This window comes from Periplaneta americana, chromosome 11 (genome assembly GCF_040183065.1).
Source record: "Periplaneta americana isolate PAMFEO1 chromosome 11, P.americana_PAMFEO1_priV1, whole genome shotgun sequence".
In the NCBI taxonomy this organism is placed as follows: Eukaryota; Metazoa; Arthropoda; class Insecta; order Blattodea; family Blattidae; genus Periplaneta; species Periplaneta americana.
The window spans coordinates 80,411,083-80,426,353 of NC_091127.1; the positions used below are offsets into that span (position 1 = coordinate 80,411,083).

The 15,271-nt window shown below is 33.5% G+C and overlaps 1 protein-coding gene across 4 annotated transcripts in view; it reads right to left on the bottom strand.

Annotated features, from left to right (window-relative positions):
• Positions 1 to 1,759: 1,759 nt before the first annotated feature.
• The window catches only part of LOC138709130 (serine-rich adhesin for platelets-like), a 72,153-nt gene continuing 58,641 nt past the window's right edge, over positions 1,760 to 15,271 (bottom strand). For 3 of the 4 annotated variants that reach the window (XM_069839668.1, XM_069839665.1, XM_069839666.1), the window contains exons 11-13: positions 11,122 to 11,328; positions 6,860 to 7,005; positions 2,532 to 2,857 (exon numbers count right to left, since the gene is read on the bottom strand). In XM_069839668.1, the coding sequence (XP_069695769.1) occupies positions 2,679 to 2,857; positions 6,860 to 7,005; positions 11,122 to 11,328 (532 nt within the window). In that variant the 3' untranslated portion in view covers positions 2,532 to 2,678. Of the gene's footprint in view, positions 2,858 to 6,859; positions 7,006 to 11,121; positions 11,329 to 15,271 lie in introns of all 4 variants that reach the window. The other variant, XM_069839667.1, reaches the window with a different exon arrangement.

The window sequence follows — 15,271 nt, forward strand, 5'->3', positions numbered from 1 at the left end:
GAGTTTGTGCATATTTTTATACACATTTCCCTCCTCGTTTCTACCTGTATCATCTGCCAAAGGAAAGCAACAAACTAATCCTTTCAGTATATTTGACACAGTGACAGAAAATCTTAACTAAACTCAGTCTATATTGAAATGAAGCTTATTAACAACGAATCGCATAAGACGGTTCCTTCGTTCCTATAAGCAAACATTAACAGAAAAATTTACATTCTCCATAAATTTTATTTGACTTTATTAACTTCCTTTTACTGCAGTATTATCTATTCTTATGTTATTATTAAAATAAGAGAGGTAGAAAATATGCATATATATATATATATATATATATATATATATATATATATATAAAAATCCGAGCATTCAGACTATTCATCCAAAATAAAATCAACACCGCCATAACTGCAATTACATTCTTAATCTTTTCCACATAATATCAATCTCAAAACTTGGGCAATGTGGAAAATATTATACGTTGGCTTTATTGTTCACATGAACATAGTACATAAATTCCACTGCCCTTCCCACTAAAACAATCTAATGAAATTATCAGTCCCTAAACTTAAATGTTGACAGTGCATCTTAGTAATGCTTTTCATAAAAGTAACATTAAACAAGAACAAAACTTACTGGATAAAACATCATCAAATATACTGCTAACTTAGCCATTTGGGCAAATGATCCAGCCACAATGAAAATACTAGTAAAAATTTGTAAATACTTATGCTCTAAACTTTCTACCTTAGTCAAGTGAAAAAAGCATGACATAAATTACGAATGCAAAGCAAATGTAACAAAGTTTCTCATTATACCAAGTTTACAATTTACTAACTGACTGCTGCCAGCAAAACTTTTATAGTTATTGCAAAGTGCACTGTATGTTAAAAAGATCTGTATTTAATGCAAAGGATTCTTATTCTATTTCATTGTTAGCTTGAGCATTGCATCTAGTTCTATCACACGAGCTTCAGACGATGTGTCTCTCAGATGCAATTTGTTTGTGCATAAATAACGTATTGCCTAAGAAAACCAAGCCGTCATACTTATATTAAATATTTCAATTATTTTATGTGGGAGAACTAGTTCATAAACATGTAAATTATGGCAAATTATGAATTGGGCTAAAGTTTTTCTAGTGTTTATGAAATAAGCTAGCATTTTACCAGATTTCAAACAACTCTGTACAGATATACTATGACTAAAAATAAATTAAAACTATAACATGGCATAAGTCTCGCTTATCTAAATTTAATAGTGAGCAACATTCTTGTATTATTGTAACTCAACCTTGCATTCTGGACGATGTGATGGAAGTAAATTTATTTCAGATGCTAATATATGCCTTGGGGTAGTGTATCACGCAACATTTTACATACAAAATTAGTTCTAAAATATTACAAGTAAGAACATAAGAAGCTATCTCACAAAAATTATTACACCTCGCAATAATAAGTTCAACTTTAAATACAACACTATGAACTGTGGCTATGATTTTGTTCAGAAAACACAGTAAGATATTTATAGTCTTTAAACTACAGTCTACTAAACATGAAGTGATATTGTAACTAAAATCTTTATAAATGAAAATGGTCTTCCATAGAAAAGTAATCAGTGTAACTTTTACATCAACAAACACATTCTTTAAGATTATACACTTAAGGAATATAAATTATCACATTTCGTGATTATTACACAAAAATATGTACATTTTAAATTTCATCACAATAATATTAAAATTTTTAAAATATTGAAAAAGTCGTTCGTTTTTTATTTCTCTCCAGTTAAGAATGTCTTATTCATTAAACAATCAGATCATATGTTGCAGATAACACAATATAAATAAAAGTAAAATAAATTGTTAAGCAGATATGACAGTGAACTGCATTTAAATAAAATGTCATTCTGTATGCCATGAAATCAGCAGCTTTCACCACTTCACTATCTCTACAGACTATCCACTTGTTGTGGTCAGATACAAAACCACTCCAAACATTCAAGCAATACTGAATACATAATTTCATATTTTAAATTAGAGGTAGCTCAGAGTTCAATATACGTGGCAAATCATAGCGGAATTTGTTACTTCTTGGAAATAATTTACTGGCAGTTTTATCAAATTCGAAACTACTATGAACATACAGTCTTCCTTACATTACTTGTGACACATTTGATAGAAGAAAAGAAAAGCAATGGTTGACATGGTACGGCTATACTGCAAACAAAAACATACAAAGTATTTCAACACAGACCAAATAGTGACCTCATACAAGTAAAAAAACGTTGGAAGACTGTAATGTACGTGCTCTATTTGTTATTGGCCCATACAACAAGACACTGCAGGATTCCAACGTTACTCTAAGGAGTGTTTTCACACTTTCCCCATCTCTTACACTATGAGGTCTAGTAAGCAATGTACACGGTTTCCTTGACGGGCAGAATCAGCACTGTTTGCACGTTTCTTTGGCAGTGTAAGGTTACCATTTATACAATTTTGCAATTCACAAATACCTCACAATATTCATGTCCTCGCCTGGGTGGGCACAAGAGGAAAGTATTATACAACATTAGGAACCGGCCTTGGAAATAACTTGCTACAACAATAAATTACTCAGGAGTTCTCCTATCTGTATAATATTAACAATAACAGTGATGGCTCCTAGACATATATACCTGTGTCAAGCCTTGCGCTTGCGTAGTTTCGCTTGAGCCTCACGCAGCAAAAGATCAAAAGAGTTCTCATTCTGAGTTCTGCTTCTGTTGAGGTTTGCTGAACCTCCTCGTGTATATCCAGTAGAGTCACCCACAGGATCTCCTTTAGTTGCCATTCCATCTGCAGAGAGATGTGAATATCCATCTAAACAATTGAGAACTAGAAAACATAAGTAAAACAGCATACAAGAAATACAAGACAAAAAATGAGCCAACAGCTCGATTTTAGTTTCCAGCACACTTTCTTAAGGGTAGAATTTCTAGAGATACAACTTGCTGATGGTTAGGATTCAGAAGCATTTATTTACATTTCCTGCATTTATCAACATATCTTTCACAACACATTTCGCTTTATGGTAATAATAGGTTACTGTGCATGTGTGTGCACGATGATAATTTAGATGAGGTAGCCCACGTACAGTGTTTCATTGAAGGAATGTTTACATGATGAAGACGATGATAATAACGAATATTGAATCAATAATATGAATGCTATGATGGAGGAATGCTTAAATATTAGGATCTTTATTTCTAATCAAAATCATGTAATGGTGCTCCGGTCCAAAACAAACAACAATTTTAGTGACTTCTTGTATTATCCAGAATAATCTGACAAACGAGAAAGGTCACTCTGTAAGCATCTGGGTAAGAAGAATGAATTATTATATACATAATACTGGTATTTACACTTTTCATTGCGGATCTAGCTTAAGTCTTCAGATTAGAAGCTACAACACAGCAAAACACAGTTACAGAGGAGAACAGGATAGTCAAGGATTCACCGTACCTTTTGAACCCATTTGTTTACAAGTAGGTGAATCACTAAAGAATTAAAGATGTTCGTTTAGTCAACTGTCCGAAGAAAGGTTGGAGCCTCATGGTACAATTAAAAGTATGCAGTCTCAATTTTAACATTCATATCACTTTAAGTGCCGATTTTCATAAATAAAAAAATAATTACAATATACTGTATATGCAACTATTTAATTTATAAACATTTGTGAAAAATTAATTATGTATGTCTATTTACACAGTGTGATTTATAAATGAAGCCTAGTGTCTTTAATATTAAACAATTTCATATTTTTAACAATATTTCAAGTGGGGGGGGGGGGGAAATTGAAACAGTAATATCAACTGCAACATAATAGAGGGACTGAATTGCAAATACATAAAATATATGAGAAAGTGTACGTTACCCTTGTCTATATCTGATCCGATTAAAGCATGGCAAAAAGCAAGTTGAATTCAACTTCTTTCCTAGTGCTGGTCGGTTTTAATACAAAAGTTTGATGTAAACTGGTGCTTCTTTTCTTGCCAGTTTAGTGCTTGCCCATAGGGAAGTGTGATTAATTAAAAATCTCTGACTTGCATTAGCACTGGATTGATATGTATTGCAGAATAACACTTTTCCATCTGTTGCAAAATCTTCATCTTCAAACTCACTAAAATATATATATATATATATATATATATATATTTTTTTTTTTTAAATGAAGGTAGCAAGCTATGGGACAAGAGCAGAATACTGACTGATTGGTCTGGTTGATGCTTTGCAGTTAAGTGAGGAATTACCATGCCAATAACCTTCTCTGACTCAAAGGGATGTTTGCTATTGTTCAAGTTACAGCCACCTACTTTTAAATTTATCTTTGCCTCAAAGACTACTTTTGTATGTAAAATGTGAACTTTACCTGCGTCACCATACTTTGTGTCACTGAAAATGCGAAGAATTCTGGTTGTCTTTACTATAGAAAAAAAATATTATAACAAAGGGCAGCCACATCAGAGCTTACTACAAGTGCAGTGCTAACGATAGTGAGGCATTGTTATCTTGAGTTCCAGCACCAATAAATTAAGAAAAGCAGGACAACTGTGCATCACAAGTGCTATGATGGAACCATCGAGTAAATGCGAAAAAACAAACCAACTAAAAACTATAGATAGTTGCATATGTTTATATGAGGATAGTCGTCATAGTCATATCCATGTTAAATAAGTTACTGCCTATTTAATCTTTTATTTATTAATATTAATGATTCTTATATATGTTCTTATTGGAAGACCTTGCCGTCCTCTATTGGATGTCAATGACTTTATGTAGTCATCACTTAGATACTTATTAGCAGAGAAAAATTCGTTCCAGCAAGGGGAATCGAACCCAAGACTCTCAGCTTGGCGCGCTGAGTGCTATTTCCATCTAAGCTATGCTCGAACTCGATCTATTGTGTCGGCCGAACTCTCCTCCTTTGTATCGTAATGGCCTACTACTGCATTTTAGACATACTGTGTGTGTCTCACTTCCTAAGCCGAGAACTCCCTAGTGCCTCTTAAGCCTGCTCGGACCGTCATGGTAGTTGCAACATGCAGCACGGTAGCATATTACATGTGCTGAAAACATTATCCTATGTCATTCCAAGGGTCTTTACTGTTTATAATACTGGAGACTCTAATTGTGATTACTATTTTCGCTATTATCTCTGATGGCAATTTCCGAAAATGTATGTACACACTAAGAGAAAAAGGTGACTCTTCGTTCAATCCAGACAACTGCTCAATTACCATAGAGCAGTGTTTCTCAAAGTATCGTATGTTGCTGGAGTTCTGTGAGCCCTATATGGTTTTAAATTTTATTTTATACTTAGTGGATACTATAAAAATATACAAATGTTACGAAAACATGAATCAATAATAACATGAAACATCACTGATGATAATAATAATAATAATAATAATAATAATAATAATAATAATAATAATAATAATATTATTATTATTATTTTCCATTCTAGATGTTTAATAGTAGTAACTGCTACTGCTACTAACTAAACTAACTAACTAACTAACTAACTAGCTAGCTAACTAAACTAAACTAAACTAAACTAAACTAAATGACTACTACTACTAAACATCTAATAATATGAGGCGCTATAGCCCTTGAAGGGCCTACCGACCGTAAAATAATACTTATCATTTTCACCACTAGATTCTCTTTATATATGTCCGCCAAAACAAAATACCGAAACATACAAAATGCAGAAGTAAAAATGAGACTTCAACTTTCAGCCATAAAACCAGATTGCAGGCTTAAAAAGCAAATACATTCATCCCACTGAACAGAATTATTGAGATACTAGCTTTCAATTGTCTGTTAATTATTAAATACTAGTAAACAATAACAAGGCTTCCACAGTTGCACTTCAGGCTAAAAGGAGTTTCATCACAGTGGAAAAAGTTTTAGAACCACTGCCATAGAGGAAAGACTTCACGGATGTAATATACATGACAACCGTGATAGTGATTAGACCGATAATCTCGAGTACAGACTGTAGTCTACCACTGGTATTAGTGTTTAGTTACAGCAATTGATGAGGAGGACATAATATGTTTTGTGAGGGGATAGCCTATACATTCACTTGTCGATGGCTGATCTTGCTCCAGAGCTAACGAAAGGAATACTTAAAAGGCTGATGTGTTGAATGCAGGATAGTATTAACTGCACATGCAAACAGGTTATAGGACCTCCCACTCTCCCTCTCAGCATCTCACCCCACAAAGAAACAGCTCAGGAAGCAAGACACAGATATGTCATGTATGCAGGAGCACATATTTAAAATGACTTATATGGCCATTCCAACAACAGTTCTAGAGAACTATTAATATTGAAATATATATATTCTTATTAGAGGAACTCACCGTCCTCTATTGAATGTCAATGACTTTATGTAGTTATCACTGATGATGCTTATTAGCAGAGAAAAATTCGTTCCGGCACCGAAAATCGAACCCAGGACCCTCAGCTTGTCTAAAATGCAGGTAGTAGGCCACTACGATACTGTAAAGGAGAGTTCAGCTGGCACTGTGGATTGGGTTCCAGCATAGCTCAGACGGAAAGAGCACTCAGTACACCAAGCTGAGGGTCCTGAGTTTGATGCCCGGTGCCGGAACGAATTTTTCTCTGCTAATAAGTATTAATTATTCTTGCCATATTTTGACTATTATCCTACATAATAGTAGGCTGTATTATTGTGGTAATCCTTTAAGGGCAGCATTCCTCATATTGGAGTTTCTCTCTGAAAAGCATCCAATAAAAAGTAACCAATACAATGCCACGCTTGGTCTCATTTCTAGTTGCTGATTAACTCACCAAGATCAGCATAACGAGTCTTGCAGAAAGCTCGCCGACCGCCAAAACAAAGGTCATAATGTGGCAGATTGGGATCATCATTGCCATGTTCTACAGCCTCGTATGCGTCCACTTTGTATGCAAATGTGACAAATCCATAGTTGTCTCTGTAACAAATACATGATCAAGCATAGCTATATCTCGCAACAGGTACAATTTAAATATTTACGTAATATTGTTTCATATGAAACTGAATTTGAGATATTAATCATAATTTAAACAATTTCATAAAGGTTACTGGTGTCATTAACATTGGGTTTAAATCAAAACAAACTTTAAATAAAACTCGGATGACTGTATAACATATAGGCTCTTCTGACTACTATATGATTGTGAAAATTTAACAATCAAGGCAAAAGATAGACCAAGAATAATTGGGTGGAAATGAAATATTTAAGAAGAACAGCAGGTTATAAATGGAACTACAAACTAAATATTTCTATATTTGGAAGAATTGAGACTGACATCAGCCTTTGAATAAATTTTAAATTACAAGTCAAAGTGGATACAACATGTCAATAGGATGCCGCATAACAGATATCCTAGATTACTAAAAAATTACATCCTGGCAGGTAGAAGAAACCCTGGAAGGCCACTGAAGAGATTTCTCCAACTCTAATATGAGACTGGAACTGATCAATCTGTGGCCCAACTCCTTGTAAATTTCAGTAATTCACTTTTCTATTACAACACAATTTTCTCTACTTCACATTACCAAAATCTATATAATTTCTTAAAATTATATATTTCAGGTTTTCAAAAATAAGAGAGAATTTTAATTGCTAATATCTTTATTATATTCTATGTAATCTTAAAAATTCTGACACTGCCTTATTATTACACAAAGAATGGCACTGCCATAGCAATAAGTTTATTCATTTTTGTGCATGAAATAATATTCTATTTCAACGGATTAACATAAGGAAAAGAGTTTTTATTATTAATTTCTATTTATGAAAAAAAAAAAAAGTATTACCTTTGCAAATTCTTATCAGAGCAAAGGTTTTGATGATCTTTAAAAACTACTTGAACTTTGCAACCATGCGAGTTTTAATTTCTCTAACTGCCTACAGGCCCCATCCTTAGGTCTGTATAATTCTACATCTGAAGAGTTGTCCACTCAAGTGTGTCCATTACGCTTCACTATATCAAATAAATGAACAAATTCTGAAGACATTTAGAAGGACAATACAATTTGCCGAAAGAAACAAACCTGTATCACCATTATCATCATGAGAATTAATGTATCTTTGATACAAAAACTATGTTTTGGAGAAACCTTTTTTTTAAAACCTTACTAATTTACTTGAGGTTAATACTAAGAGTTTTGTGGGAAAAATCAGACCAAATTAATTATAAAAAATTACATAATAAAAAAAAAACTAGCTGCTTCTGAATTATTGTAAACTGGGTTCTCTTTGAACTAAGATGTTCTTAACTACTGTAAAGATGAAAACCTCAAGAACATGCAATACACAGTTTATAATTTAAAAATAATCCATCAGTGCAGAAAAAGTTGTGTTTTTTTTTTTTTAAACTTATATAATAAGAAAGTAAAGAAAAAAAAAACAATATTGTGATATTACGAAAACAGAATTCGATATTTTCACAGACATACATATTCTAAGCATCCCTGATATCAAAAGAGCATTTTCAGCTACTGTCTGCCTTTATACAGCAAATTCTCCTAAATTGTTACATGACTGTTATCCATAATCAGTACTTACAAGTAAATTTAATAAGGAATGATGCGCAAGAAATACAATTTTTGCTATAAAAAATAATTATTGGCTCTTAATAAAAAAATATACACACACACAATGACAATTTACTCCAAACCATGATAAAACGAAATGATGCAGGCAATATGTCCCAAAAACTATTTTTGTCAGAGAACTAATTTAGTCTTTACATAATTAATACCTCTAATCAAGATTTCTCCAAACAAACATTTAGAGTTTAAGAATAGTTATCCAAACTGCTTTGTAATACTACCTGTTTCGGGAACAAAGAAAGAGAAAGAGAGAGGGAGAGAGAGAGGGTGTTTACTTCTAAAAAATTAACATTTACAAAATTGTGTTTTAGCCTTAAAGACATCTACAGGAATTTATTTGCAAGTAATGAAAAACTGAAGGCTATTTAATTGTAATTACTTAATTATGTATCATGTTTAGTCAATATTTCATTACACAGTACGTAAGCCCCTTAATGTGCATGACAATTTTATATTTAAGTATTACTATTAACCCGTTAAGTGGTGAGGTACTTTTCTAGTCACGTAACTGGGATTGCACTTGCCCAAACATAGAAATTTGTATCGTCGCACTCAGATAATCAAACTGAATTTTTAACTTATATAATCAAGTACTTTGATTTGTTTCAACTAGATTTTCTTCAAAATTAGGTAAGCAGGCAGCATAATAAGCAATGAAAAAGAAAAAAATATTTCCGCACATCCACCTGGCGCAGGCTTCTTTTATTGCAATGGCTGGGGTACTCACAATCACCACCTCACCAATTACGGGATAATATTACTATGTTTTATTATTTCAATGTATATTTCACTTCTGTTGATGTGGAAGAGACGACCTCATGACCTTAACTCTACCAGAACAAATAATAAATAAATAAATATCATAAATAAAATTATGGTTTATTTAATGATGCTCGCAACTGCAGATGTTATATCAGCATCACCAGTGTGCCAGAATTTTGTCCCGCAGGAATTCTTTAATATCCCACTAAATCTACTGACATGATATCTAGTGGCATTTAAACACACTTAAATGCCAACAGCCTGGGCCAGGATCGAACCCGCAACCTCGAGCACAGAAGGCCAGCGTTATACCGACTATGCTACTCAGGCCGACAATAAAATAAATGACACAAAGACACAAACTATTTACATCTCAAAATGCAATCAGAAATCCTTTCTTGCCGCAAATGATTTAAAAGACAGGGAAGACAGATCAAATGAAGGATAGCCCATTACAACAGAGGATTACCCTCATTTCATAGCTAACTATAAACATCGGCTTCGTATTCAAAAGAGAATGTCCATAAATTATTTTCACTTGAATTTCTTCCTTTAAAAAATTTTGTGTAAAAAAAATATATATTATATATATTTACTTAAACCATACAATTTATAAAAGTCAAATATCTTATCTTCTGGGATTATTAAAGAATGTGTTATGTGTACAATTATATAAAAAAAAGAAGACATATCTTTTTGTTCGGATACATAGTAGATTACTTCATTTGTATATGTCTTTTAATTGATAGTTCGAAACAGTACAAGACAATAATCAAGAAAGAGATCTGAAAGACATTCTTTCATAATGAACATTCATAAACCCTAAGTGAATCAAATTAAAGTCACCAATGTCAGTGGCAAACGACTCAGCTTTGCAAACAACCAATCAAAGTATCATTTGTTGGAAGAAATTCTATCTGAAGACTATCAGTGCACTACAGTGGACTTTAAGTTATCCTGCTGCATACATTGAAAAGATTGACCAAGAGAATCAAGAAAATAAGCTAAAAACAGTAACAACACTAACAGCATTTGTAAGATGACAAAGAAACAAAAATGTATGAAATAACAGCAGAACTGAGGTACATCTGGAGCATAATGCAGACAGTCCTGTAGAAAGAGAGTCGCACATTGCAAGAAGTGCCACACTTGACAACAGCATAAAATACTGCACTTGTTTGCACTTCAATGGCTTTCTTTGTACAATGTCATTAGTTAGGCAATTTGTCCAAGTTATTTTGGATCAGAACACAACTTATTTAAAATAGCTTCAATTTCGTATACAAAATAACATTGCAGGTTAATTTTTAGTGCATGCATTTATTATTTGAAAGTAACATAAATAAAACCAACACTTGAGAAAATGCTTCTGATTACAAAAATGCAAATAGTGTATTTCTAATATAAAATACACAGTGGTATACGTTCGGAAAACTAGAAAGAATAAATATCAAAACCTATTATTTTAACCATAATTGTAGTTTAAAGGATCTAAAAATTCATTAAAATAGGTAAGCATAATATATCCACTAAAGCTGCAATTCTCGAGACTAACCTAACTGCTTTAGATTAATCCCAGCATTCTTCTATTAGAGCAATTATTAATGAACCTTGAACAATGGTGTAGGTCAGTGTATTGGAAAAAGAACAGTTTTTTAATTACATCAAATTCTACAGACTTACATACCCATGCTCCCTGAAGTGAACACTGATGTCTACAATGGGTCCAAACATTTCAAACCTCCTTCTCAACTCTGCCTTAGATGTTCCTTCTTCAATGCGACCAACATATATGACTCGTCTTTCTTCTACCTGCCTTTGTTTTTCACGTTCATTTATCTGCCAATCTCCACCACCCATATTCTTCCAGTTTCCACGCAATGGGGACCGCGATCTTAACAGAGAGAAATAAAATACTCTTACTTGCTAATCTTTACAACTTCAGTCAAATCATACCAACATACAAGCCATAACTCCTTCTTTGCATTAATGTGTACTTAAACAAGAAATGTAATTTATTCTAAAAAAAATGAATCTACAAATTAAGAAATTCTACTTATCTGAAAGGGGCGCACAGTAGCAAAGCAGTTAAGGTGTAATGCTGAAAATCATGAGTTCAAATATCGACTGGTCATGGACTTTCTCCATTGATTTAACCCTTTTAACAACACTATGGCCCTGGGGTTTACTCAACCTCCTACAGAAATGAGTACCCAGGATATTTTCCTGGAGATAAAGGCAGCAGATATGTAGGACAGACATCCCTATTGGCATTAATGTCAATTGTCTATACAGGTAGAAAACTTTATATATATATATATATAACACGCACGCACACACACCTCGCACGATAAATGCGACTTATCACTTTACAGTGTTAGATACTATGCAAAGAACGTTTGTAAGGAAATCTGTCATCTTCAAGACGAGACATACTGTTTAATTTTCTTGAAAGTGACTTTGCTGAAGGCAAGTAATCTATTAATAGGAACAAATAAATGATTATAAAAAAGAATCTTCATTTGACTGTCTTTTATTATGAATAATTCAATAAGTGAATAGCACGTAAAAACAAATAGTGGCTACAAGTACTTTCGCCTTATCTGGCATCATCAGGTGAAGGTTCTTTTTATCATCATTTATTTGTTAGTATTGACTTGTCGGTCCAATATGTCTTGTAAACTATTAATGGGAATTGTTGTTTGTTGTTTCCTAATGCCAGGCGTTTGACAATAAAGTCATTTCACCTCTTGCACTCCAATATTTTTCAAAGATATACATCTGATAATTTTGATTCATTGTTCAATTCAAACTACTACCATTTCTACAGGAAGAGTCAAACGTGAGGGACCAGCACTCCTGCCATCTCTCAACAAGCAGATCATCAGCTCTCGTGGCTTATGTTCTTGCTGTTTCAGACACTATAGTCTGGCAAGTGATTTTTTGCGGTAACTAGTGAATTTCAGTAGATACGTTTCAACAAGTAAAATGTGTTGCTGTACTGTGTATGTAATCATGTTTCAAAATACATACAATATTACTCAATATAGTTCAGATAGCTGACTAAGTGTGAGCGAGCATGGTGCAACAACTAATAAGGAAAACCCACACATTGTGTCCTGCATCGACTTTAAACCTAAGTTGCAGATATTTTTATAAAGCTGAGTTCGAGTTTTTCCAACCCCATGCACCACTACAGTGTCCTAGTACATCATATATCGTTGCAACATGTGTACAGAACGTAATGAAGGATATTTTGAGCAATTATGCCAAAATTCAGGTAAGATTCTTTTAATTTCCGTAAAGAAATACTTTCAGTACAGGGAAGTGAGCTGCAAACAGAGTGAATCCTTTTCAATGTTACATTACAAGTCAGCACAGGACAGTGACCCTTGCTTTGAGCAGTGCACAATAAAATTGTCTTCCCACCACTCTGATGTGAAGTTGTGTTGCAGCAAAGTGTTTAGTTTATTTCATATTGTGACTGTCCATTCGTACACTCATCGGGTTTTCATTTTGTTGCTATCACGTACAGCTAAGTAAACTATGGATTGTCTCACGAATCAGTATTTGTACCTTTTTACAGTGAAAGTGGGAACCAAGCCACCATTTGTTTTAGAAGTTCACAACCCTCCCCACACTTCTTCTATAGCTATTTCCATGCCTTGACTCATTGTAAGCAAGGCATGTAAAGGTGTGACATTTTCAATATGGGGAAAAAATATATTTCAGAACGTGTGAACTGAAGATTATAGAATTACCGATATACACAGTAAAACTAAACGAAGTCAATTGAAACTGCAAGACTACTACAAATCAGCAGACACTGTGTGCACACAATACAAAATTACAGTGGGACCAAAAGTGTGTCAGATAAACCGAGAGATGGACTATCTAGAGCTACTACTTCCAAGGTCGACTGTGTTATTGTGAGGGTGCAACAAAAGACTCAAGCAACCTTTAACACTGTTCAGCAGGAGAGTAGAGCTATTTATTCCATCTAAACAGTACATTGTTATCCGTCAATAGCAGCAGCACACAAGGAAATCGCTCTGCACGACTGCAATGAAGCATAGACCATATCCACTAGACTACTGAGAAGTGAAGCATAGTTCTCTTTTTAGATGAATTGTCATCAGCAAGTTCACCTCGTGACAAAGATCAATGGAAGATACGTCAAGAAATGGAAGGCATATCAAAAATGGAAGGCCCAAATTATTTCAATTTTCTTAGGAATAAATTTTTACTACGTTCATTACAGGACGTGACAGTGTCACTTGGATCAGTGCATAAGGTATGAAACTTCTCCAGTTGTGTGTAGTAACTAAAGTCACTAGATATTGCTAACCACATTAATGGAGCAATGTACTAAAAAAAAAAGATCCTACATTTCTTAGGTGCAACACTGTCTTAATATCTAGTTTCTCAAGTAAAATCTTCACCAAAAAAAGAGAGCTTGATCCTTCCTGAGGAAGAAATTAGTTTTAGACCTCCTAGTGGAATGTGGACTGAGTTAGAGTGACCAGATTCACATCGACAGAAAAGAGGAGACAAAGTTTCAAAAAGGAGGACATTGTTCGAAAAAAGATGACAAACTATGTACTTAGATTTAGGACTAGGCCTATATTATACTATAAATTACGTCAATATCTATTTTCTTACAAAATATTTACAGTACAGATTTAGGCTTATATCATACTTAAAAGCATGTTAATATCACAAAATAATTACGGTAAAACTTGATAATAATGATTTTACAGTTAGCTATATATGAAAGTCAAGGGAACTATAATTATTAAAGACGACAGAAAATATCTATTTAGATTTAGCTTAAGTCTATATTATACTTAAAATTATGTCAGTATCTATTTTATTACAGCATGCTATGATAAAACTTAATAATATAAAATGATTTTACAGTTAACTACATGAAAACCAAGAGAACTATAATTATTATCAAAATACATCAAAATACCGCAAAAAATGTGAATTTAATATTACTTTGTAAGCAAAAAGAGTTATGATCGTTGGCAAAGAGTATATTCCATCGATGCTTCTGCCACCTACAGGCAAATTACTTGAAAAAAGCGTCAAATCAGATAATTTCAAAATATCAGGCATACAAGTTACGAAAAAGAGGACATTTCTTGATTTTTAAAAAATCCGCCTAGACCCCGGACAAAGGACTTTAGAGGACATGTCTGGACAAAAGAGGACATCTGGTCACCCTAGACTGAGTACTAGAGCAAGTTCAGAAAGTGTGGGGTTAAATACCAAATCAACAGTACAGTGCGAATTAGGAATTGAAACATACAGGTACACAACAAATATAACAGAAGACAGTGATATTAAGAAGGAATATCAGCATGATCAAGATTACAACCTTATTAGTGACGAAAATTCTGATATACAAAGAATTGAAATAAGTGAGAAAACTGTTAAAGGGAAGAAAGTACCATCCTGAGTGTGCAGCACCCAATGTACAGTAGCAAGCCCATTTCTCTTTGTGCTAGTATTAGTCACAAGTGCAGGTGTACCACAGGTTGCACAGTTTAAACAAAGATAACAGTCCACTAGTAAAACCAAGATCACTGTAACCAATGCATCACTAACAGTTAACAGTCCTAAACATTTGCAAATCATGGAGGAATACATGTTTCCTTCAAAGAGAAAACTGCTAGGATGACGAAAGTTTCCGCAATTCCAGCAGAACAATGCACCCTATCACAAATCCAGACAATGTATGAGATGTCCAATAACAAGTGTAAAGATCTACATTCCTGATAACATTTTCAGCCAAAATATGCCTCTAGCACAGAGATCCTCTGACCATGTGG